The following is a 27,548-nucleotide window of genomic DNA, read 5'->3' on the forward strand; positions in this document are numbered from 1 at the left end:
CACTTATTGTGTTTCGGAGCCACACATTGTATCCTATACTAGACTTTGAAAATACTTTAGTTGCAGTGCATTATTTTTGTGTAGTCAGAGTACCCAGGGCAGTTTCTCACACATTCTCTCGTTTTGTCTCATAACATCCCGGGAGCTGGATATAATCTGTGATTTATGAGGAGAGAAAGTGAGAGTCAGAGGTGTAAGTGAGTTGCCTAAGGTCACTCAGAGAGTGAGTGGCAGAAGCAGCACTTGAATCAAGTCTTAGGATTCTAAGCCCGGGGCTGTCTGCTCCCTCCTAGACCTGTAACTTTAGAAGTGGGAATTTATTTCATATTGCTTATATTTCAGTATTTATTTTTAACCCTTATAGGGCCCAGTCTTGTGACTGACTGTAATTGAGAAGGTACTCTACAAATATTTTTGAAAGAATAAATAAAATGAATACTACAGACCATGTTAATAATGTCAAATAACTCTGGGAGTTTGAGGGATAATTCTGTCAATACGAGTTGAGGGTGTGCTTGGCCTCTCCACCATTTACCCTGCTTTTATGAGGGTTAGCAGCACAATGTCTTCATTCTAAAACACAGAATCATGAGGTTAAAGAAAGCACGCAATGCCATCAGCTGAGAAGAACCAGAATTCACAGTGCAGGTTCTCTAAAGTGGTTTTGTGTTGCTCTCAGCGCCGTGAACTCCCACCATTATATTCATAGCTTTTTAGCCTTTGGCTAAGATCAAGTAGAGTGTTTGTTCTCCTGGCTTTTAATAAGTAATGTGTTCTCCATCCAAGGACAACATATTTAGGCTGTACATGCATTACGAAGTATTAAGCTCCTGTTAACAGTAAATTTCTCAACAGGAGATTTATGTGAATTCTCTTGGATGTTGTTCTGTTGACATTAGGAACAATTAGGAATATAAAATGCCATGGCAGATTTTTCTGTGATGCTGGACGTACTGTCAGGACTCTGAGTCTGTGTACTTGGAAGTCTTCCTCAGACAGGGACAAGGCGCATTCTCTTTCTCAGGAAGAGAATTAACAGTGCACTCCCACCTCCCTGTGCTCACCACATGGGCACACATCCCAGGGCGAGGGTGGAGTGAGCTCAGAAGAACCCACACTGAGCACAATGAAAACGAAATTATTATCAGAGAAAGAAACAGATTGCAGCAACCTGGGTTTAACAGGACACATAGTAGTAGACAGGAAGTTTTTCGTGATCTATAACACATTTTCATACTAGGGTCATGTTAATTTCACAATGAATTTCATATTAGGCTCAATTAGAGAAACAGTAAAGAAGGAAGATGGGATGACAGGAAGCATCGAAGAGGAGGAAGCAGAATGGAGGCAGAGGGTGGAATAAAAAATAAGGACAAAGAGAGGAAGGGGAAAGAGAAAGAAAACGAGAAGTAACGTCAGCAGCTCCGTAGGTTCTGAGGTGAGTTAGCTGGTCGTAGGTCAACAGCTTTAGTCACACATCCTGTTATTCACTTTGGGCATCAGAGCACATTTTCACTACCCTTTGAAATTTCCATACAGTCTACAGTGATTTTGTAGCAATCTTTCTTTACCGGGAAATTGCTTATCTGCTTTTCTTTTCAATCTTTGAGGTCAACTTTTTAAAGGCTTTAGTTTCACATGAAGCCCGAAATATTTTGAAGGTAAGAAAAAAACGTGCCTTTGGTCTTAAATATTTCCACTTAAATCTTGATTCTGGGCTACTTTAATAATTCCAAAATAAGCGTGAGTGGCTTCTTTTTTCAATAACTGAAATACAACATTTTAAAACACTCATGTAATTATTTTGTTGTGTTCAGTTGTTTGAAAGTAGACAAGGTTTGATTTGACAGAGCTGTGTTTTAAACTGGGCTCTACATGTCACTAAACTACTGTCCCCTGTAAGCTCCTGTTTCCTTGTCTACAGATAGAGGTACTCCAGTAGCTCTCCAGGCTCTGTGTGTCTCTTTCACAGGTTTGGCATAAAGTAGACAGGAATGGTGTCAGTTCCTCCCTCCCCAAACTCTCTCCAATGAGACTCCCACCAAGTGCAGAAACGTACAGAAAGAACTCTTTCTGCTTTTCAACTTCCATTGATCACACTGAAAGAAATATCACATTAGCTTATAAGGCTCAAAATTATTTTCAGTGCTACAGCTCCGTGTACTCTAAGATCAGAGCAACATAACTTTGGTTCTGGATGAAATCGAATCAGGACCTGACTCTACTCCTAGAAGAACGCTGACCCCAAACTCCTGTTTTGCAGAACCCTGAAGGAGCAAGTAAAGATGCCAGCCATTAAATATGAAGACCTTCAGAGACCTAGAACTAATGGAACTAAATCAAGGATTTCTATTTTATCTTAGATTAAAATGCCACTTATATGCATTCAGGGCATAGTTTTCACTCCCATCAGGAATAGATTCATACCTGTATAAAGCTGGGAATATAATGACTAATTAAATATACTGTATGACTTCAATATAGCCAAGAAAATTACAATCATTCCAAGTAATACTGTTTTTCACCAGACACAAATCTGAGGATCTTGAATCTTAGCACTGGAAGGAATGTAGACATCACGCAGGCTCATCACTTCTCTGGCACAGAACTTGACTTGCCTTGAGCACATGTCTGGTAGCTTCTTCCTGGGAACATAGATGACATAACACATATTGCCTTTCCAGGCAGCTTGATCTGTCATGAGACAGCTCTGGCCTTTTAGAAACCAGCCTTTATACTGAGCTGTGAGCCTGCCTCTCTGTATTGTACATTTTTTGTTCTTAATTCTGAACAAAAGGTTTTTGTGAATTTTCTTCCTGGAAATGGTCTTCACCACTTGAAACAACTGTCATGCCCATCTGAGCATATTTCTTAGGTGAGGCTTCCCAGTTTGGGAGATGCTTCTCTCATGAAATATTTCTGAATTCATCAGTATCTCTGTTCCTATAAAACGTGTGGCTGTCTACTTCAGGCAAATCCTAACCAAGCTCAGGTAACAGTTAAGTGATTGTTTGCTGTGAAACAGTATTGTACTGTTGAAGTTAAAGAGGTCTATGATTACATTGTGTTTGTTTTGGATTTTGCATTATTGAGTATTTTTTACTTTATTTTCTTTTTGTAAAGCCCATATCACTACCTATAACAAGCTTTTGATAAGTGAACTTTCTAATTTTTCCTATTCTATAGATATGTAAGGGAATCTTTAAATTTTTCCAGGACTTTCTAGCCTAATGCAACAAGGGAGGTTACATTAACTATAATAATTTAAATTTCATTAGTTTTTTCCCACATTTGCTGAAGCAATTCTTCTACACAATCTATTTCATTATTTCTGGGAGTTCCAAATGTGTCTCACAGGAACACGTTCCCCTTCTTGGAACCACTGCTCTTCCACCAGAACCAGCAGCTCTCTGGACTCCCCAAGGCTTGTTAGGTCTCATTGTTACCCAGGGAGTCAAGCAGCTATCACAAGGCCATGCTTTGGCTTTGTAGCTGCTCCAATGGATGTTAAAATTTCTCACTTTGTTCCTGATACTGTACGGAATTATATGCAACATCTCTTTACTTAAAAGCTCTCTGCTTCTCCCAGGATCCAGAGATTCATCCCTGGAAAAGCATTAAAGTGCAGCTGCCATATTCCATTTAGAATGCCTCCTTCCTTCAGACAGCCAAGGTTTTGTTATTGGGCTCAGCTCTATGTGCCCAGCTCCTTCTTCAGTACAAGGAGCTCTCTCCAAAGAGGTCACTAAATCCCCTGCAAATAGTCTTTAACTAGACCTTTTCAAACCTTGTCTCTTTTTTTCTTTGAAATGACACTGTACCATGAACATTTTTATGAAATCAATAAACATGGTAAACTTCATCAAAGCCATCATTTTAAAGTCTTCCATGATGTCTATCTTATAGAGATATACCATACTAGAATGCATTTTTTTCATTTTTCTATTGCTGAGAATGTTGGGTTTTATACATAGCTTGTTATTTTAAGTAAATGTTGTGCTTTACCTTGTTCCTATTATACTTTTAATTCAGCCTACTGTTAGCATCTGTGGATGATTTTCTATGCTTATGTGTCACTCAATATATTAGCATCATTCCCAGCTTTTGGCTTTACATATGCATTTTTAAGATGTGTCTCTTACCTTTTAACCATCAAATCAGATTTTAGTTGCTTGATAGACCCAGCTTTTATATTTCAGTCTATGCCACTTCTAAGGACGTTGTAGTGAGATGCCTATATAAAAGACATACATATTCAAGGAGTGAATTAAAATCTCACTTGAAATTTTAAATGTCACTGAATATTAATTGTGGTCGCTAATTGGTATATTTTCTAGTAATCACTTCAAAAGCTCCTCATTAAAAATAAATTATAGAATTATAAGAGCTTTTAGGTATAGTTCAATGATCTAATTCCATCCATTTATCTGTCCATCTATCCTTCAGCAAGTCATTTATCACCTTCCTTCTGTATATTACAGATGATGATAAAGACATCTGGGACAAAAAGGTAAGTCACAGACCTACCCATGTGTATGGGTGATAGAGTAGTGAATACAAGTGACAAAGGGTGTGATTCCTTCTGTTTGAGAGGTGAAGAAAGTATTCCCAAAGCAAGTGACATTGAATCAGCACCTTAAGATAAAACGAAGAACTCAGCAGAAAGAAAGTGAATGGGAAGATGTGGTAATAGGTTTAAATGGACATGGCATGTCGGCAACTAAATTTCTGTAGCTCCAGAATATTCTCCCCGATCCCCTGAGACGAAGTTACAGAGCTGTGAATCTGGTAGTGAAAGCCTTGGTATAATGAGCATAAGAAATGTGCAGATTATCTACCATCAAACAGAGGAAGAAATCAAGGTTATTCAAGTAGAGGAATGACATGTTTTAGAAAGACTTTTGTTATAACGTTATGGGAAATGGATTATAGACTGGAGGCAAGAGATAAGACATTGTCAGTGTGACAGAATATTTTATTAATAAAGCACATAATTTATACTCAGATCTATGTGAGATGAGACCAATTCATGTCAAGATGTCCAATGTTTTTGAAAAAATGCTAAGTTTTTATTATCGCTTTTGTTTATTTCCCTGTGAAATATGGTAGGCTAGCCCTCTATTTCTCCTGGCGAAATCTTTAGATAGGTGGAAAAAAAATGTTGAAAAAGGGCATCAATGACCTCTTTTATCTTGGTTTTATCTGCCTTTTGGAAGATAGTTGATTCAAAGCTATGAAAAATCATCTCACCAATCCCGTATTTCATTTGGTTGGACGATGTGTCAAGAGAACGCCTGAGGCTTCCTCTGTCCGTTAACAGGCCAGTCATGAGTCACAGTCTGAACATGAGGAAATGTTCATGTACTTTTTCATAGTCATGGCAATGAGACTTTTTTGTGCCCAAAGTACTATCCTCGCCTAAAGTCCCTGTTAAAAAGGTTATTTTCTGCCACAGGCAGGTAGCAGAATGTCAAGATCCAATTCCAAGTGCTTCATCATCACTCGGATAGCCTCAGGAAGCTGAGGTTTTACAGCTGCCTGGAACCCACATGCTTCATGTGATGTAGAGCAGCCCTGTTAATTAGCTGTTTCAGGATTCTTAATGCCCTATGGCTTTGGAAACACTTGTTAGCCAACAGAGGGAGGGGAAGAGCTGGAAGCAATTGGACTACAGCCTGAATTTATTTTAATTCAATTCAGTAACCACCTTATCTTTCTAAATCCCTGTTTAGAATCTGTTGAAAATTATAGTTGATTTAAGTTTTTCTCAGTGATGCATCCTGAGAGAAGAGGGAGATTACAATTCAAGGTTTTCTGAAGCCACAGAAATGTGGAGTGCTGCAGAAAGAGCTGATCGACGGAACTTTCCAGACACATGTATGCAATTTTCTAAAGGCTAGAAAATAGATGCCGGGGATGGGGAGAGGGGAGGCCAGTTGATGTGGAAAGGCTTGTGTAGAGTGCCCACGAGTCTGCATTTCTGTTCGCCTACCAGAAGAAACACTGCCAGGTCCCCCCACCCTCACCCCAAACCATTCTCACTGCAGAGAGCTGGCACTCAACAAACTCATAATTTTTCTCAATACAATTCTCATGACATAACCTGACCAACCATATGAAACCTAATGAAGAAAACAACCATTGCCATTGGCAACAAATGCAGGAGTTGCATCACAAGTAAACCACATACTTTACTTCACAAAGTCGAACATTAGAGTACCACCTGCAAAAACATGGTACCATCCTTCGGTACGGATGAGATAACAGTTTACAAAACCTTCACTGGAAAGTCCATACCAAAATTTTTAAAATGCATGCAAAAGCTAATTGTGTTGACATCTTTCTTATCAGAGCTATTGCAAATTATTTTGTCTAGAGGTGGTTCTTAAAACAGCCACCTGTCTGTCCACTAATCATGTACATAGCATCCTCTTCCTCATCTTCATCCTCTGAAATAACACCAAGAGGTGAAAGAGTGTTTCAGTAGCTCACCATTCTTGGCTGTTACATAATGGGTCAGATTCCTTTCTGAGTAGTAGGAGAGGTCAGTGATCCAGATCTATATATCTTTGTGCTTTTTCCACTAATACATTCTTAGAACCTAGTAGGTGCTCAATAAATGTTAGCTGTATGAATGAGTTAGTGAATCAATGAATGAAGTGTTAATTTTTAGAAATATTATGGTCAGAATTTTACTAGGAAAAAACATTTCTTATAATCACAAATGAAAGCTAGGTTTACTCAAAATTGGGAATAGTAAGTAGTCTTTCCATTTCCCATACCACAGGTATGCTTGTATTCTTCTTATGTGCTTATGAAAAGAGAGAATGTGGATTAAGTTATAAACTATTTGTACATGATATTGTATATGTAAAAATCATGTCAGTTTTGAGGCCAGGATTTCTTTGTATTGAGTAAAATTTTCCTAAATATTTGCCCATTGTATTAGTTCATTCTCACATTGCTGATAAAGACATACTCAAGACTGGGTAATTTATAAAGAAAAACAGGTTTAATGGACTTACAGTTCCACGTGACTGGGGAGGCCTCACAATCATGGTGGAAGGCAAAAGGCATGTCTTACATGGTGGCAGACATGAGAGAAAAATGAGAGAAAAAAACCATGAAAAAGGGGTTTCCCCTTATAAAGCCATCAGATCTTGTGAGACTTATTCACTACCATGAGAACAGCATGGGGAAAATTGCCCCCATGATTCAATTATCTCCCACCAGGTCCCTCCCACAACACATGGGAATCATGGGAGCTACAGTTCAAGATGAGATTTGGGTGGGGACACAGCCAAACCACATCACCGATTTTAAAACATGCTTGATATCAATTTATTGCTAGAAAAATATAATTTGTATTTTCTTTTACGTTTTTAATGACTGATTGTACATTTGTTCCCTCAAAAGAGGCTCTCCAAAATACTGCCTAATTCCTATGTTAATAGCAACCCAAACATGTTTTCAATACAAATATTAAAACAAATTAGCTTAACAAATACAGAAGGTAATGCCTGGTTTATACAATACGGATTTGAGAAATGCAGGTTTCAACCTGTTCCACACCATGCCCTTCATTATATTCTTCTGCCAGAGATTTTATTCTTTACTTTTCATTCAATCAGAAAGAATTGAGAGGAATTTGAGCCCATTCTGCCTATTTAGAATATCATTTGTACTGACTTTAATCTTTTGCTCCTAATCCATGAATTCCTGAGGTCTTTTATTTACATCCATAAATTTGAAAAGCACAATCCCCTTTTTTTTTTAAAAAAAAAAAAAAAAGGAAGTTGCTTTTGGGAATCAGAGACATGTACCTCTTTGTTCTCTTGGAGAGCTGTGGGTTATGGGAGGGAACTCCTCATCCTGTTTCCTGATACGCAGTCACTTCTCTCTTACACAGATGAGTCCTAAAACCTTTGTGAGCTCAGACAAGTTGGCTGGTTTTATTTTTATTTTTTTATGTTTGAGATTGTCTCACTCTGTCACTCAGGATGGAGTGCAGTGGCCCAATTACCAACTCACTGCAGCCTTGATCTTCCAGGCTGAAACCATCTTCCCACCTCAGCCTCCCAAATAGCTAAGACCACGGGTGCACACCACCATACCCACTAATTTTTTGTAGAGATAGGGTTTCGCCATATTGCCCAGGCTGGTCTTGAACTCCTGATCTCAACCAATTCACCTGCCTTGGCCTCCCAAAGTGCTGGGGTTACAGGTGTGAGCCACCATGCCTGGCCAAGTTGCCTGGTTCTTTACATGGAATGTTCTTTACATGGAATGTTCCAGGATCAATTAAACACAGATAAATAACAACTTATGTTTTGTAAATAAACACATCTGAATTGCATCTTACTCCAATTTAGATAGAAATTGATATTTTTCCTTTCAAATGAAATAAATGTTTTAGACTAGGACATCCCAAGTGAATTGAAGATTGGTACAGGAGCCTGAGGAAGGAAGTTTAAGAGAGTGAAAGCATGAGAGAAGAGCCAAGATTATGTAGCCCAGAGAAGGAAAGAATTATTACCTACCATTACTTTAAGGGACTGTGCTTCCTCACAGTAGTGGAAGACAGATGCTCATTTTTTATTCAAGACTGTGTAAAATAAATGGCCTTAATTTATAGATGTGGATGCTGGTTTATATCAATACATCTCAACCTGGGATGGCTCCCAATCTTGACTACACATGGGAATAACTTGAGGAGTTTTACAAAAAAACTGATGCCTGGGTCGCACCCTGAGAGATTCTTATTTATCTGGTCTGGGGTGGTGTGGCCCAGGCACGAAATTTATAAAATTCTCCGGGTGATTCTAATATGCAGCCAAGGTTAAGAATGCAGCTGTACAGCTGTAGATGGAAGAATACCAAAACCAGGCCTTCTGCTAGTGCCTGAGCTTCTCCTCATTTTAGTTTCTGTGATGTGTTCAGACATTGTTTCTAGAATCTCCTGGGTAATATGAGTTATAGTCCTTTGGATGGAGTAATACATTAACACATCCATACTCACATAGTTTGGAAGGGGCCAGGATGCAAAGGGAAGTTGGAGGAGGAAGAGAAGGAAATGGTAAAGTCCAAAGCATGGGTGAAGGGGGGCCAATATAAACCCACAGAGCAAAAAGGAGATGTTGGGTCATCATATTCTATTACATAATTGGATTTACATTTCCTTGTCTTTCATCGCTGGTCTTTACTCCCACAAGTCTCCAAATACAGTCACAAAATTCTCATGAGTTGTTATAGCAAAATTGCTTATCATTTACTATTTCTTAAGTGAATGCATAAACTGTATTACTTTGGCAGAAAGGATGTTGCTGGGTATCATATGTAATGTATACTAGTAAGGTGGACAGGACCATTAGGACTTTAAATTCCTTTATAATCTCAAAAGTCTGTGATTCTGATCTTCCTGGTCTTGCAACTCCAGAAAAGGTGGTAATCACTGGAGTAGGCTATTTATGGGCCTGTGAGATAGTGAAACATGCTATTAAGACAAAATGAGAGACTTCCTTCTCTGAAATGGTTCCACATAAAAGTAATATATGGCTTAAGTATCCAGGGGCTCATGTAATCTCTCCATGTCAGTATCTTTTACGGGGAATTATTTAACCAAACATGTATTGAACACTTACGTGCTACACTAAAATCCCAGATTTGTCAAGTTCCCGTTTAAAAAGTGGGTACTAAGCCTAAGATATTAGCAATACTTGTATCTGAAAAGGCCTCACATCTAGAAACTATAAAGAACTTCTAAAAATCAATCAAAACAACATAGTTCTTAGAAAATCACAAAGGAACAGGTTTTTCAGACTCGAGGATGTCTATATGGTGAAAAAGCAGCAGTATTTTAGAGTTGGTCTGAACTGACTCACAGGAACCTATTTTTAAATGTCCAGAAATTTGTTAAGCAAATTGTTAATGCATCAATTATCTAAAGTTTAATTATGTAAACTTCAAGTTATCTGAAAAACATAATACATACTCAAAACTCTCATCCCTTCCTAAGTGTTTTACTACATTCTGTTATTTCTGTTTGTGAGGTCATTTGTTTATTGCATCTGTATGATGGAAACACTGTATAAACTGACATGTTATTCCCAACTCCACATAGGCTGATATAACGTTGGTAGCTTAAAATCAGCTTTAGTCCAGGTATTTATACAATGGAAATCAGCATATGCCACAAATCAGGAATTGATTTTTTTTTTTTTTTTTTGAGATGGAGTGTCACTCTGTCGCCCAGGCTGGAGTGCAGTGGTGCGATCTCGGCTCACTGCAAACTTCACCTCCTGGATTCAAGCGATTCTCTGCCTCGGCCTCCCGAGTAGCTGGGATTACAGTTGCCCGCCACCATGCCTGGCTAATATTTGCATTTTTAGTAGAGACGAGGTTTCATCATCTTGGCCAGGCTGGTTTTGAATTCCTGACCTTGTAATCCACCTGCCTTGGCCTCCCAAAGTTCTGGGATTACAAGCATGAGCCACTGCGCTCGGCCCAGGAATTGATTTTTTGTTTAATGGTGTTGACTGTCTACAAACTGATTAAGAAAATGTTATTAAAGTTGTACATCATGTCTGCGACCATTAAATTGTAAGTAGCACAAAAAATCTGGGGGAAACAGTCTTCTAGAATTTCCAGATGCAGCAAAGAAATTGCCTTGTTCCAATATACATTTTTATTGTTTCACTTTTGTCTTACTTAACCACTAAGTAAGACATAGTTCCTACATAAACCAATCATGTAGAAATTACACTCCTTTTTCAATTACAACTTTAGTTTGATTACCTTTGTGGTCTTCTGTTCTATCACCGTTCTTTTTTTTTTGAGAAGGAGTTTCACTCTTGTCACCCAGGCTGGAGTACAGTGGTGTGACTTCCGCTCACCATAACCTCTGCCTCCCAGGTTCAAGCGATTCTCCTGCCTCAGCCTCCTGAGTAGCTGGGATTACAGGCACCTGCCACCACATGTGGCTAATTTTGTATTTTTAGTAGAGACAGGGTTTCACCACGTTGGTCAGGCTGGTCTCGAACTCCTGACCTCAGGTGATCCACCCTCCTCAGCCTCCCAAAGTGCTGGGATTACAGGCATGAGCCACTGCGCTCAGCTCACCATCGCTTTTAGATAAGGAAACTGAGCCCTAGAGAGTGGTTGGCTCGCCTCAGGCTCCAGGACAAATATAACTTAGTCAAAACTATACTCCTGTTCTTTCATTCACATAAAACTACCTGTCTAAGGACACTGCAGCAACACTGCTGTCAGGCCAGAATTCAGTAAGTTTACAGCTGAGGCCTTATCTATAGACCATTGATTTTGCTCAAGGAAAAAGTTACACAAACTAGCAATAGAGTCCTGACCAGGCATTACAAATTCTACACTGATGTGTAAAAGAGGGACTAGGCACAAAGAATACATGCTTAGCACAATCTATCTTTATTATAGGAAAAGCAATTTAAAACATATTTTACTGAGTAGTGCCAGAAAATTACCGAAAAAGAAAGTTAATGCTTTTTCCTTCTCAAAACCCTTCTATAATGTGTAGGCATTGTCATATTAGAGAGACTCCTGGGAAATGCTTGGTCAACTAAAATTGTTAAAGAGCTAAAATTGAACATTGACTCAGAAGCAATGTGAACTACATCTTCCCACTTTCAGGCTGGAGTGCAGTGGTGAGATCTCAGCTCACTGCAACTTCTGCCTCCTGGGTTCAAGCAATTCTCCTGCCTCAGCCTCCTGAGTAGCTAGGATTACAGGTGCCTGCCACCACACCCAGCTAATTTTTTAATATTTTTAGTAGAGACGGGATTTCGCCATGTTGGCCAGGCTGGTCTTGAACTCCTGACCTCAGGTAATTGACCTGCCTTGGCCTCCCAAAGTGCTGGGATTACAGGCGTGAGCCACCGCACCCGGCTCACTGACGCTCTTCTTAATTTCTTTTGCCTGAGAAATAGAAGGTATTCTCGAGGGGAAAAAGGCATTGACAACTAGTACAGGGAAATTGATGACAACATAAGGCTGTTTGAGGAAAAAACGTGGGATCTCAAAGACTGTTGGTGGGAGTGTAAATTGAATAATCTACTTTGGAGAACAATTTGGCAGTTTCTATTAAAATTTTAAAATGCTGATATCTTATCACTTAATCCTACTTCTAAGTATCTATTATTAAAAAAAATACTTGGCATGTATTCCCAATGCGTTTTGCAAGAATGTTCTTTGTAATTGTCAAAAGCTGGAAATCTGAATGCCCTCCAGTAGGGAAATGGCTAAATGAAATATGAAATAACCATACTATTGAATACTATGCATCAGCTAAAATTAGCAAGAGATCTTTGTTGAGTGAAAAAATAAATTGCTGATTGATCATTAAATATAACGCTATGTTTTTAAGAAGCCTCAGAAAACAGTAATAATGATCCTATAGGCATAAAATTATTTATGTTATCACACGGAGGTCTATAGAATTTATTGTCCCCTACGGTAGCCACTAGCCACATGATGCTATTTAAATTTAAATTAATAAAATTAAATGAAAATAAAAATTTCATGTCTCATTTCTACGAGCCTCATTTCACGTCCTAATAGCAATATTTGGATGGTGGCCACTGTAATGGAGAGTGCAGATCTAGAAGAACAAACACAACTGATAACAGAGTTACCTGGGGGAAGGTTGAGTTTGGGGATGGAGGGCTACAGAAACTTTAGAGTTCTGCAGAACTTTTAACATTTTTACAATGAGAATACATCATATATTATCTAGCTAATTTAAAACAAATACATTGTTAAAATGAAAAGCATGCCTAGCCAAAGGATTTCTTTCTTTTTTTTTTCCGAGACAGAGTCTGCTCTGTTGCCCAGGCTGGAGTGCAGCGGTGCAATCTCGGCTCACTGCAACCTCCGCCTCCTAGGTCCAAGAGATTCTCATGCCTCAGCCTCCCAAATAGCTGGGATTACAGCATGTGCCACCATGCCCAGCTAAATTTTGTATTTTAATAGAAACGGTTTTCATTGTGTTGGCCAGTTTGGTCTCAAATTCCTGACCTCAGGTGATTGGCCCAACTTGGCCTCCCAAAGTGCTGGGATTACAAGTGTGAGCCACTGCACTGGCCTAGCAAAAGGATTTCTAAAACAATGTAGAATTTTAGTAGATAGATCAGTATAAATTGATTTGAACACCCTACCTTTTTAGCCTGTTAACTATCTAAAAGCATAAAAAATAGTAAAACAAACGGCAAAATCATTTCCTCCTTCCTTTTCTACCTGTGTCTAGTGTCTATTGAACACTTACTATATTCCCAGCATTTAAAGTACAAGAATCATGAGGCAACTGCTGTTTAGACTGAAGTGTTTTCACCAGGGGTGTATCAAGAGGATTTCTTTGTCATAGGTTGATTTCCCTGATAACTGATTAAATAATTACTAGTTGGCTTATGCAATGTTTATATAATTACAGAATATAAATGGTGGTTATTAGCCTAACTAGAATATATGCCTTTATAATATTGGTGTAACATTCATATGTATTTGACTACAGCTTAAAATAATAATTTCAGAAAGAAATTCAAATTGATTTTCATAATTTAGCAACCATTTGAGCTCTTCCAGGTCAGAATAACTTCTTGGGAAGCCCCAGAAAGAAAAGCATATACCTGCTTTTACAGTTATCCATAGATTGACTATAAGGCTAGGTGTATTGAGTTGGCAGATGCATACTTTCTTAATTCTTTAGATAATAGGTCAATAGTGTGGTAGTGAATCTTGATGGTAAGTGTCCTTGGCATGTTTCATACTGCACAGTAGACTAGACTGAAAGTCCCAGGAGACTGTGAGTGTAGCAAAGAATGAATCTTGTATCCCCAGATACACAAAGACCATGTCTTCACTGGACCCACAGAACCTAGCATATAGTGTGTCTTATTAAATGCTTGTAGAATAATTAAATAAATTACATTCAGAAAACAGTCTATAAGTCTTAAAGTTTACCTTTCAATTATGTAATTATTACTTTTAATTTATAATTTATTAACAGACATATTCACAACACCTGCAAAAGAGTTTATTTCAACTTCTTTTTTTGTCTCATCTAAAAAGTGTGGATTTAATATAGCAAAGGTTGCTTCTAGAATGGAATCTTTTAGAGTGTATATGCGCTTTTGAAAAAAATGGTTTATGATTTTATTATGTAATATTGTTATATGTTATTTTAGAAATTGCATGATTTATTAAAATATCAGCAGTGAATTTAAACATTACACAAATGCCTGAATATAAAGAAATAGGATCACCTGTGTCCAAGTTAATTGCCTTCTTTTGCTGTATTCATTAGCCATCAATCCCTACATAATCTAAGGCCAAGATACATATGGAGCAATCTATGGACAGGCAATAGCATCCCATGGGAGCTTTGGAAATTCAGGAGCTCGAGCCTCACCCCAGATGTACTGAATCAGAATCTTTATGTTAGCATGGTCTCCAGGTGATTTGTAGGTCCATCAATGTTTGAAGAGCACCTGTCTGGCCTTCAGTTGCCTTTATACATCTTCTTACCAACAGTACCATCTAGTCCAATATTTTTCTGTCCTGTTAGTTTGTCCATAGTCTCCCAACAGGCTTCTGTCCACAAAGCAGTTATTTAGATGCATGGCCCCATCCCTCTCATAGTCTTTGCTAAGCTAAGGTTATGTCTTTTACATTTGGAGATACACCAATTGCAGAGGAGGGTGAAATTAGCCTGAGAGCAGGACCATAACAATAACCTGATTCTAATGGAGGCTATTACCAGGGCAGCCAGTACCCGAACTAAGTTATCATTCTGCTGGAAGCATTCCGTTTGGCTGCAGTTCAACAAAAAGAAAAAAGAACGCACTCCAGAAAATCAGGAAGGTTTGCATTATCTATCAGCTATGTTCAAGGAGATGTTTGTGGAAAGTCGAGTTAAGGGTTCCTGGAAACATTAATCTCTGGACATGCTGGAGGATGCAGGTGGATTTAGAGCCAGGCGAGTGTACATTCACAAATCACATTAACATATTAAAAGACGGAGAGCTCTTACTCTGAGGAGCCCCATTTAGTTGTATTCAACCCAGCTCCATATATTTTTTAAATCACAAAATGCTTTTTTTTTTTTCATGAAACATTCATTAAAATTAGGCAAAACTCATCTTTGGTGAGACATGCTTTGTGAAATGTGAGTGGAGAGGTTCCTCTGAAATTGTCTAAAAGGTAACTTAAGCCCTGATGTTTTAGAAAATTTGACTTATTATGTAACAGTGAATATACCTATCTGTGTAGTTTCACTATTTTAGAAGTAAAACAATGCTTTGATTTCAAATATTAAATTAACTTAGGCATTGCTCTCCCACTCCGTCTCCCAAGCTGTGACTCAGATATCAGAACAAATTTTTTACCTAGTTTGGGAAAAAAGTTTCCCAAGTTTCAGAGCCATAAAAGCATCAGTAAGGCACCTGTTTATTGTAGCACTCTCTTGTTTTCCATCTTCAATTTCCTAAACATTGAATATCTTGTTTTTCATTTTTCTTCTAAAAGCATTTGTGGTATATAATAACACCGCATGAAAGTGGAAGAGACTATATTGGCTCAGGATGCACTTGATATTTGTTTTTCTTAAATGACAAATGAAACTCCCAATTCAACACTAGGATAAGATTTTTTTTAAGTTATTAAACCTTAGTAAAGTTATATGACTTTATACGGGGAAAGTGAGTTCCAGAGAAGTTTAATGAACTTGTTGAAGGTGACTTCGCTAACTTATTACAAAATGGGGAATACAACTCTGGTTTCCCTAATGCCTTTTGTAAAGCATCCCAGATAAAAATCTAGGTTTCAGAAGATTCCTTATAGTTAGGTATGAAAAAATGTTATTTCTGAAAATATGATTTCCTTATGAGAAACCATTGTTTAGATATGTTTAACTTTAGAAAAAATTTCCAACTATAATTAAAATCTATGAATTATAGACATGTTCAGTGAAATACACTGTCTCATAGAAACCATATTCAAAAAACAGAATGACTGAAACAGATGTTATGTATGGGGATTAGAGGGAAGTTATCCAGTTATATTATACTAATTTGAGAAAGATTCCAAAAAAATCCTTTCTTGGGGGCTGGTCAGGGGTGGGTACAGCAAATGAAAGAGAAAGATAAGGAAATGTGTTCCTTGGAGTTGAGTTTTGAATAGATCACTATTGTGTTATATTCCTCTGAATTTAGGATACATGTTGGATTTTGTTCCTTATCATGTCTGTTATGTGGACAAAGACAACAAACATTTGTTTCTTCTTGTCAATTTCATTATGCACAAGGATTCTGAAGGTCCACCCAAGATCTTTCGTGCACTAAATGTCTGGTGTTTGTAATACAATGAACAATTTTGGGGAGTTTGAAAATCTTTTGATTATGACCTTGAGGATTAGAGATCATTTGGTGTGGATGACTTCGAGGAAGTTATTTAATTTTTTTTGTATGTCAGTTTTCTCAGATTTAAAATGTGGGTAATAGTAACCACCTTGTTAGAATGATTGTAATGATCAAAACATGTAATAATGCAAAGTGCTTATGCTTAGTGCACTAGTGTTTTGCACTTACATCTAGTTATTTTTTTCTCAGTAATTCAATAGGCTAAGGGATGATCTAGTACAGATTGAGATATGGGATTTTTGTTGTTGTTGTTGTTGACAAGTTGCAGACAAAATGTTTGGTTATTCCTCTCACTGAAATAAAACCCAGAAATATAGGGTATTATAATATGTTAAACATTTAGTGGCTATCAAAACTTATTTTCTTCTTTGAAGTCAGAGTAATATTTAGAGAGGTCATTCTGGGGTTTCCTTTTAGCAAAATAATTAGAAGTAATTTCCCTTCATTATTAGAATTTTTAGAATGACTATATTAGGAGGAAAGGGAAGGTTCTTACCTAAATTGTATTGCAACTTTTCTCTGAAATAAAATAAACATGCTGTGTTAAAATTGCTGGTATAGGCCAGGCACAGTGGCTCATACCCGTAATCCCAGCACTTTGGTAGGCCGAGGTGGGAGGATTACTTGAGGTCAGGAGTTTGAGACAAGTCTGACCAATGTGGTGAAACCCTGTCTCTACTAAAAACATGAAAATTAGCCCGGCGTGGTGGTTGGTGCCTGTAATCCCAGCTACTCACTACTCAGGAGGCTGAGGCAGGAGAATCGCTTGAACCCAGAAGGTGGAGGTTGCAGTGAGCTGAGATGGCACCACTGCGCTCCAGCCTGGACAACAAAGCCGGACTGTGTCTCAGAAAAAAAAAAAAAAAAAAGAAAAAAATGTCATTATAAGTTGTGCCCTATAAAATGTTAACGTTTCTTAATAATGACTTACTATTTCAGCAGAGATCACTCCAACATTTAGTTTTAATCTAGGAAAAAAAAAAACCCATATAACTAGATTTGGTCTTTTTATTAAAATGAATTGATCTTAGAAGAGCACATCATATGCTAAAAATATAGCTGTCATGTAAATCAAGACATATATTTGTTTTGTTCAATGAAATCTAGAAACTCTTAAAAAAACTGTTTACTGGCTTTTGATGTTTAATTGGGTGGAATGTATAAGAAATATCTGATGAATTTTTGACTTCTCTATTGACTTCCAAGCTTATATACAGCCAATGAACAAACCTTTCTAAGTCTTGTACTCTCTTTCTATTTCTACACAAATTCATATTGAATAGGAAATATTGAAATAAGATCTTTAGAATCCTCCTCTTGCAAATTATAGAACATATTAAAACCAGGTTAAACTTATTTAAATCTCTTTATGTATTGTTTACCCACCTACCACATAAATTTTACTGATTTTTCCATAGTAAAAAGTCTAAAAATCCAATGCATCTTACCTCCCCTAAACTACCTATCTCTCCAAACCTATCATTATTCCTCCATATGTACCTTCTTTCAAGACTTAATTCAAGCGCTGCCTTGTTTTTGAGTTATTCTCTGTCTAGATAAATTATTGGTCATTCCTTTTAACCCAGGAGGCACCAATCGTTTCTATTATTAATTTGATTCTTAGTATTTATTTTCTTTGTTTGGAGTTTTATTTACATTCCCTTCTAAAGTAGATATTTTACTTTTTTGGAAATCTCTGCCTACTAGCTCAGTACCTAATAAAAGGTCGATGATGATGATGATTTGAAAAACCATGTTCTACAGTGTTCAGATGTGCTTTTAGATAAGCGGATGATATAACTTTATCATCAAACTTTATAATGAAAAATAATCATGATGAAAATTTAAGATAAAATAATTTTAGAATATATTATTTGGCTAAGTGGAAAACTATCATGGAGTTTAATTAAAATTTCTTCATATTGAAAGAAGACAGGTATATAGAGGAGAAAAAAACATAAAAACAAAAAACATCTCAGGAATTCCACCTTCAGCTGCCCTTACTTCAATACCATGCCTCAGAAAGAACTTCATGACTTGGCAGGCTTTACAGGTCGACTCAGTGTATATTCTGAGAGTAGCCAAGGGCAAAATTTAGTGTTAACTAGATCGAGAACTCAGGGGACCCAGGTGTCTACTGTTTTCCATAGAAATAACCATAAACAATTTTAAATACTAGATCTGCTTTCCTTTTGGGTTTGTATAATGTAGAGTCAAAATAGAGGCTCTGGCACCTCATAGACACAGATTTAAATCCCATTTATGCCATTGGTAAACTATATGACCTCTGGCAAGTTATTTAACCTCCTTATGCCCTCATCTCTAAAATTGTAGTATGAAAGCAACACCCTAAGTGTGATTGCAAGAATTAAGGGAAATAAAATGCAAAGTTCCTGGTACATAATTGATATCTACTAAGTGTGAATTTCTCTAAGTTCCTCGTATCACATAATGGTAGATTTTTATTTACTGGGTGGTTATTCTGTACCAGGCACTCTCCTAAACACTTTATATCATGGGGATTAACACATTTAATCCTTGTAGCATTCTCTTGCAATAGCTACTATCATCATCATCCTCATTATTATCGTCCTATTTCACAGATCTGGAACTGAGCCACTGAAAAGTAAAGTAACACAACTAGTTAGTACTTCTGGGGTTCAAAATAAACTTTTCATTTCTAAAATTAACCCATACCTTCTTATCCAGTAGACAACATAACCTCTCCCACTATCAGGTCATTTCCATGGCCTATATCCTGTGGACAATTTGAAAGCGATCTCCTTTTAACCCTTGTTTATCTAATTAGAACATACTTTGGAGAAGCATACAATGTTTTCCATAGCTGAGTATAAATCATTTCTTCCATCCTTTTGAATGAGCCACATCATTGCTCCCTTTCCATTGTGGGAAATCTAGCCTTGCTTGTTTTTACCTAGACAAAAGCACACTTTTTGTCTCAGAACCTGTGAAAATCTCATCTTCCTTGTTACCACCTATAAATGATTAATGAGACAAAACATTTTCAAGGATTCCAAATAATCTAAAAAATCCCACAAATTTTGAAAATCCACAAAGAGGTATCTAGGAAAACTTTTATGAAGTTAAGAGATGTTATCTGCTGTTCTAGGCGTGGGTGACTTTATCAAAACATTTCGCCCACTTTCAAATTTCCACTTGTTAAAACCTGAGGCCTTATTTGGCTGTCACTTACAGTACAGTGTTTTTCAGACAAGTTCCTGGCAGCTAATTTTAAAGAGATTTTGTGAAAAACACAAGCTGTGGAGTGCTCCTGTTGGAAGAGCGCCCTCTGACCCTCTGCCTTAACATAAGAAAAAATTGCCAGTCTGTCCAAACCTCACCCACCTTTGGTTATCTTCAGAACCTTACAATTTGTGTTTCCTAAGGCAGCAATTTTCAAGCATGACTTTGAAACACTGCAGGCTTTTTCAAGTTATTTCAAGGACTGGCCAAGAATTCTCAAAACAAAATTAATTTTGTATTTTTAAAAAGCAGTATGCATATCATATATCATTTGGCAGATTTAGGAGGTTAATAATAAGCATTAGGAAATTGAATCAATAATAATAATGGGATATGGGGACCTGTAAAGAAACTCTCAATCCTGCTTCATTACTTTTAATGGCAAAAACTGTAATTACTTTTGCACCAACCAAATACACTGAAATCCTTTAACATACACCAAAGCAATGGGAGATCTGCAGAATGCTTTTGTCCATGTTTAACCATAATGATCAATGCATTTTGAATAGAATATTGTTATATCTACTATTTAGCTTAATTGTGATCATTAACAAAGTGCCCAGACTCTCTGAACATTCTACATGGCATACTATTTGTGAGAAGATCAGCATGTAAATAGTTTACTCTTCGTAAGCTCTTCTACAAGGTGGCTAAAAGCAAGAACTAGAACCCAGAGTCCCTTGAACTCAATGAATTTCCCTATTATTGCCCATATCATTCTTTCTTTTCTTTCTTTCTTTTTCTTTTTCTTTTTTTTTTGAGATGGAGTCTCGCTCTGTCACCCATATCATTTTTAGTATCATCTCTTCCTTTACTTGGTCACTAAGAGTCACTTTTCTCTACTTAGAGCCAGACATTTAAATATCTCCAGCCTCCAGGATCTCATCTGGGTACTTGGGCTGCACTTCTTCATGTCAATCATTTTGCACTTGTCATCTATCCTATTAGGCTATAAGCTCCCCAAGGGCAGATATAGGGATATAGTATCAAGCTAACCTTTTTATTTATTTATTTAGAGGCTGGGTCTCGCTCTGTCATGCAGTCTTGAGTGCAGTGGCATGATCATGGCTCAATGCTGCCTCAACCTGCCAGGCTCAAGCAATCCTCCCATCTCAGCCTCCTGAGTAGCCTGGGACTGCAGACGCATGCCACCACACTCAGCTATTTTTTAATGTTTTATAGAGATGGGGTCTTGCTATGTTACCCAGGCTAGTCTTGAATTCCTGAGCTTAAGTGATCTTCCTGCACTGGCCTCCCAAAGTGATGAGATTACAGGTGTGAGCCACCACACCTGGCCAAGCTAATCTTTAAATACCCTAGAGCACCCATTATAGTGTCCGGCAAAAAATAAATGCCCATAAATGTTTGTTGAATGGAACTGAGTCTTCAGAAACCAGAGATTTTTTCTAAAATAATTTTTTTTTGCCATTTCAGTTTAATACATATTAGTTTTTCTCACTTATCCTATCATCTGAATTTTTTATTTCTTTGAACCTGAACAGGCTTTGTGTCTACAGACTGCTGAGCCTTTAATTTTGTTGTCATTTGTTTTGTTTTGTTTTGCACGAAACTAAAAACATGTACAAATACATTTTTAATTGCATTTGTTCATTCTAGTTTTTACTCGTAAAGTGCACTTCTTTCTTTTCTTTCTTTCCATCGATTTCTGAACCTTCCCTTCTTAAACTTTACTTTACCCAGAGTTTTCTCATCATATATGCATTTCATTTTCATTGTACTTTTCTGCATCTGACTATTTCATTTTCCAGTTGTTCTGGTATGTTTTTCTAAGTATTCTCCAATCCTTTCCATTAAGTTACAAGCTCCTTGAGGGCAAGCATTGCACACCTGTTTTGCACAACTTCTAAGGCCGTTGTCAGTCCCTCAGCCCACTTTATAGAAATATAGTATATATATAGATAATACACACACACACACGCACACACATACTTTGCCACTTAATGATGTAAAGTGACAAAAACTTTTATATTGGTAAAAATTATGAGAATAAGAATAATCATACCCTGATTCTTCAAATTCAAATATTTGTCTAACATTTTTTGATGAAGTCATAGCACTTATGTGTCATTGAATTGTTGTGGGCATGCTAACAGGAAAGATGGACCAAGTGGTTGACCCTGTGCTTCTGTGAATAGAACCTCAGAGTACACTTTTCTGTAAACATTTAAAAGGCAAGGAATTGGAACTTAAAATGGAGCAACCAGGGGGCAGGGAAACAGAAGAAACTTTTAAAATTGACCTAATAGTAATCATAGAAAACAAAAAGAATCCTTCCAGTCTCCTTTTTTTTTTTTCCTGGATGCATTTTGTAGCTCCCTAAGTTATTGTGTTTTTAAAAAACATAAAATATTCCTAGATCGTTAGAAATGTGATTTGATTTCAATCCCACATGGTCTGTAGCATCACTAAGCTACTGGGAACTTCCCTATGCAAAGGTTTGAGTTTTTTTCCAATGCTGTTTAATGTCTGCACTTCTAGTGTCCACATAAATGAGATTTAACAGGCTTTACTTCATACTTTCTTGTTACAACATTTTTACTTTTTTTCCAATTGCAAAATTATTTCTTTAAAGCTCTCTAAGTTTGTTGAAGCTCTATTCATCACACATAAAAATCCTACATTAAAAGGCAATAAAGGAAACCACGAAAAGCTAGATGTATTCCACCCTCTTATAGTTGAATAAATAAAATTGTATATATCACAAATAGTAATTGAAACTACTCTTATGAAAACTATCTGTCCTTCTGGAGGGGCATTAGTTTAAATGCAAAGAGAAAACATATATCATTTGTGAGTCTAAATAGTGTTGTTAGTTCTTTGAAAGGGCCATAATTAATAAGGTTGTAGAACACAACTGCAACCTGTAAAGCGTTCCATGTGTAGTATTTTGAAACCTTTTGTTTGTTTGGGTTCTAACTAGAGACAGAGGGAGAAAAAGTCAATTTCATTCTCATGGGATTTGTCTTATGTGGTTCATCAGATTGAGTTTAGTAAGCAGGGAAGTATTTCTCCTTGTGTAGCTAGTGCTTGTTTATTCTTCCCTTATTAAAAAAAAGAGAAAAAAACAAAGGATTGGCATTTTTCTTTTATGAACGTGGACTGTAGGGAGATAAATAGCCCTGCGGGAGAGGAAGGTCAAGTTCAAAGTTTTTCTTTCCTTTGGATTCAGGAATAAGCAAATGGCAAGACTAGCCAAACAACCCAGCAGCAGGCATCTGATGGTTAAGCCCTCCCCCCAGGACTTTTTATGTACATAAGCAGCAGAAGTCACTCGCGCAGCTGCGGCGCATTAGTTCCAATAGTTTAACAGGCTGCTTTGTAGCACGGACAAAGCCGTGCGAGCGCGGTGCTTTCCCTCCTTGTTCATTTGCTATGCGAGCTTGTCAGTGATCTTTGGCAGGGGCTTGGGAGAGGAGGGGTGACGTTTAATACGCTTCCGCGGAGGAGTGCGCTCGCCTCCTCTGCACCCAGCCCCAGACTCTACAGAGAGACTGAGGCAGGCGGCTGAATGCACTAACAGCAGCAGGCTCCGACCTGCCTCCCTGGACATTTCCGGGACCGTGAGCGAGGGAACCACGTTGCCCTGGATTCTTGCCAGCTGTACAAAGTTGACCAGGAAAATGGCTCAGCAGACAAGCCCGGACACTTTAACAGTACCTGAAGTGGATAATCCGCATTGTCCAAACCCGTGGCTGAACGAAGACCTTGTGAAATCCTTGCGAGAAAACCTGTTGCAGCATGAGAAGTCCAAGACAGCGAGGAAATCGGTTTCTCCCAAGCTCTCTCCAGTGATCTCTCCGAGAAATTCCCCCAGGCTTCTGCGCAGAATGCTTCTCAGCAGCAACATCCCCAAACAGCGGCGTTTCACGGTGGCACATACATGGTAAGGTTTGCGCAGACCTCGCAGAAATGGTGGCCGTTTCCCTTCAGGGATTCCTGTTCTCGCGCCTTTAATTTTAGGGGTAGGGAGGGAGGACCATCATCATTCCTCACCGGGGATTTATGGCCAAGTAATCTCCCTTAACCATAAATCCCACAAATGTCCAAGTCAGGGCAAGAATCCTGGAGACTGGTACTAGGAGTGGTTGAGGTGGGTGGTTCTCAAAGTTCAATTCCTATTGCAAGTTCCTACAAGAAAATTGGATGCCAGATGTCAAATAAGAATGCAGTTTTATTCCCATACGTACGTAGTGGCGTTTCTTTGATTCCTTAAACTAATTTCCCTGCCAGGTTCCCCAACAGCTGAGAAAAGAAAGGACCAGAAATGAGGGCAGGAAAATCATAGTTTGCTCTATTTTCTGCATGATCCCCACTTGAACAGAGACACGTACAGTGTGTGTGTAATGGTGTGTCTTCAAAAACCCCTTCCTCACTCCTGACTTTGATACACAGTATTCATAATCTTAAACATGCCTTTCCAAAGGAAAGAAGAAAGGGATTAGGAATTCTACGCAGAAAGTTGCAGGCTGGTACTTGGTAGTATTGTTGTGTTCTTTGAATTTGGATTGTTAGAACATTTTGCCAATCTTTTTATTTTCTTTGTGAATATTTTTATCTTCTTTATAATGGGTGAATTTGTTTCATGCATATGCTTCCATGTATTTTTCTGGAGGATTCCTGATCTTTTCCTGCTCTTGAAAAAAAAAAAAAAAAGAAGAAGAAAAACCCAAATATTAGACCATCATGTGAGCTTATTTGGAGTATTTGGAGTTTCTGCCTGAGTAGAGGCCATTCGAAACTCTGATCAGTGAGTCCAAGTACTAGGGTCTATGTTACACACTTAGATAATTTCAGGTAGTAGTAGGTTCTATACATTACATCTACATTTTGATAAGATGAGTATAAATTATGATAAAGAAAACATAACAAAAAAGAAAGTGTGTTAGTTGAGAAACTGTATGACTAAATAATTTTTTACAGTTTTGCCATAACTAACTAAACAGTATGTACGTTAGCAATGGGAGGGAAAAAAAAGCAGAAACAAGGCTTTTAGGAGGAAAGCAGCAAAAAGTAAAAGGAATTAAAACCTAAACTAGTGACAAGACCGTGCTCAGGAATGCATTGATGTTATAGATGAAAGTCAATGACAAAGGAAATAAAAGGCATGTCACACCCAAAGACATGACCAACCTCAAAAATTTGGTTTTAAGTAGCTAGATCTCTGACTGGGAAAGTGTTCTTATTGTCCCCAAGATTTTAACACCTAGATGGCATTTCTGAGTTTGGTAGATGTAATGGCCATAAGAGGAGTGAGACAAACATTGACTTTTTCTGTCTTAAAGCAATTATTGGGAAATGATGGCTTCTCTTTGAGGAAGATTTTCTTTTTGGAAAAAATTGTGAGCAACAAACAGTGAATAAAAGAAAGGCATGAATAAACACTGGGAGATGCACTGAAGGAGAAGGTTGGCTCAAGGCCAGGCATCGGGTGCCAGAGCAGGAGAGCTGGCATGAGTTCCTACGGAGCCAGGACCAGAATTTCCGTGTCCAGTGTCCCTTTTGGTTGCGCTGCTTTATCACTGCAGTTCCTAAATTGCACCCATTGCTGAATGAGTGGCCCTCAACTCAGCTGTTTGATTTCAGTCTGAGTGGAGCAACCTAGAGTTCAGCTGGAGGTTATCTGAACTATTTAGACATGTCGGGATGTAAGGAAGGCAGGAAATCCCATGAAAATAGGCTTTCTTCTGACATTTCTGGCACTTCCTTTTCTGCTGCTGTTTGGAAAAACTTCATGAGCACAGTTTCTATCAATATTTCATTTTAGTGTATCAGGTCACAGCCCAGTAAGAAAAGCATAAAGAGAGCAATGGAAACCAGAAATAAAAATCATGGTATCGATTTTCAGTAACTCAGAAGGAAGCAGTTTCCCCTATGGACTAAAACTATCAGGCAAGGGAGTTGGAAAGAGTATCTCAAGTTTTCCATATTGGTTGAATGAGCCCCAAGACGTTCATAATATCCACAGGCATCTTTTGACAAAAATCTCATTTGTGCTTTCACAGTTTGTACTAAGCACTATGGAGAATTTTGAAAATATGTTTCAAATTGTTCTGACATAAATATAAATATATTTGTATCTAATTTGTTGCTAGTACAGTGTTCTGCCTCACAGTGTTAGTTTCCTGCTCCTGGTATTCCCCTCCATTCACTATGCATACACTTAATACCTACTGAGTCTAACATGTTTATTCTGTACCTAATTATTACAAAGTTGAGCAAGAACCATTTGTTGGTTTCCAGTAATTTATACCATGGTAGAATAAATCAATAATATTGGAAGGCATCTGTTTTAGCTAAGATAATCTTGCTGTTCTACAAAATAGTCTCCAAATCTCATTGGATTGACACAGTGAATTTTTATTTCTTGCTTCTGCTTTTTGTGGGGAGGCAGCCTGCCCTAGCCACTGGGTGCCTCAGGGACCTGGAATTCTACCATCCTGTGGTTCCATTATTTGCAACGTGTGATTTCCAAGGTTGCCAGGCTCAGATGAATCAGGAGAAAGACCATGAAAGAGGATGGTATGTGTGAGCTTTTATGAGACAGGCCGGGAAGTGCACATGTCACTTATACTCGTTTTCTTCTGGCTGGAACTCAGTTCTATGGCCACATCTAACTGCAAAGGAGGCTGGGAAACATAGCTCTGTTCCAAGGCATAAGGTAAAGTGCTGGTGGCTAACCTATCTTGGTTATATAGTATGTTAAGGGCTATCTGATTTACCCTCTATGCCATGGTTGAATTCTTAGAATAACATCTGTAATAACATATGCCATGGTTGAATTCTTAGAATAACATCTGTAATAACAAGTCCTTGAACCTCTCGTCAAACCTCCTTGATGAAGATTATACAGAAGCATTTCTGTTGTTTGATAGGGCTGTTGATTGGAAAGACCTTGCTTCTAAACAGTAGAAGTCTCCTTCACTGTAACTATCATCCATGGATCCAAGATCTGCTTTGGGAATCCTACAGCTTGAATTTTTGCTCCCTTCCATTATGAAGCCCTAAGGCAAGTGGCTTGGAGTAACCCACCAGAGAACCAGGGCCCTGTTCATTCATTTTGGTATACCCATGCTTGGCATGATGGCTGGTCAATGGTGGAAGCTTAATAAATATCTGCTAAACAAATTCATTAATCAATATTTTAGTGTTCTCATGCTCTTAAAAAAGACTTCTCTTGGGCTAAGCATGGTGGCTCATGCCTATAATCCTAGCACTTTGGGAGGCTGAGGAGGGCGGAGTCCCTGAGCTCAGGAGTTTGAGACCAGCCTGGGCAACATGGCGAAACGCCGTCTCTACTAAAAATACAAAAAATTAGCCAGGCATGGTGATGCGTGCCTGTAATCCCAGCTCCACAGGAGGCTGAGGCACGAGAATCACTTGAACTCAGGAGGCGGAGGTTGCAGTGAGCCATGATTGTGCCACTGCACTCCAGCCTGGGTGACAGAGCAAGACTCTGTCACCAAAAAAAAAAAAAAAAGGGACTTCTCTTTTCTTAAGTAAACATCCTGTTATTTCATTTCTATATGTTATATTTACCAGGTAGTTTTTATCTAGACTTCTCTTGGGTTTTCATGATCCATTTAAAGAATAGCTACTGAATTGACAGCATACTCTAGGTGCTATGTCACTCAGCACCAAAGCGGTTAGAAAAGAGACTAAACTTAAATTCTTACTTTGCATTTAGTAATTGTGTGACTTTGGTCAAGTTACTTAACGTGTGCTTCAGTTTCCCCGTTAGTTTTCTGGGAATAGTATCTATTGGGGGTTGTGGTTTAATTAAGTACAATTATGTATAAATTAAGTGGTTGCACAGGGCTGGAC

The 27,548-nt window shown here is 38.0% G+C and overlaps 1 protein-coding gene and 1 pseudogene across 4 annotated transcripts in view; both read left to right on the forward strand.

The window, feature by feature from the left end:
* Nucleotides 1–27,548, forward strand: part of PDE4D (phosphodiesterase 4D) — a 1,528,950-nt gene that overhangs the window by 701,884 nt on the left and 799,518 nt on the right. Inside the window, exon 1 of one of the 4 annotated variants that reach the window (XM_057302295.2) lies at nucleotides 21,977–23,610. The exons of 2 other annotated variants lie outside the window; for them this stretch is intronic. In XM_057302295.2, coding sequence (XP_057158278.1) covers nucleotides 23,348–23,610 — 263 coding nt within the window. In that variant the 5' untranslated portion in view covers nucleotides 21,977–23,347. Of the gene's footprint in view, nucleotides 1–21,976; nucleotides 23,611–27,548 lie in introns of those variants that run through there. One more of the 4 variants, XM_034960062.3, reaches the window with a different exon arrangement.
* On the forward strand, nucleotides 706–884 carry LOC112440016 (U2 spliceosomal RNA; annotated as a pseudogene).

Source organism: Pan paniscus, chromosome 4, assembly GCF_029289425.2.
Source record: "Pan paniscus chromosome 4, NHGRI_mPanPan1-v2.0_pri, whole genome shotgun sequence".
Lineage (NCBI taxonomy): Eukaryota > Metazoa > Chordata > Mammalia > Primates > Hominidae > Pan > Pan paniscus.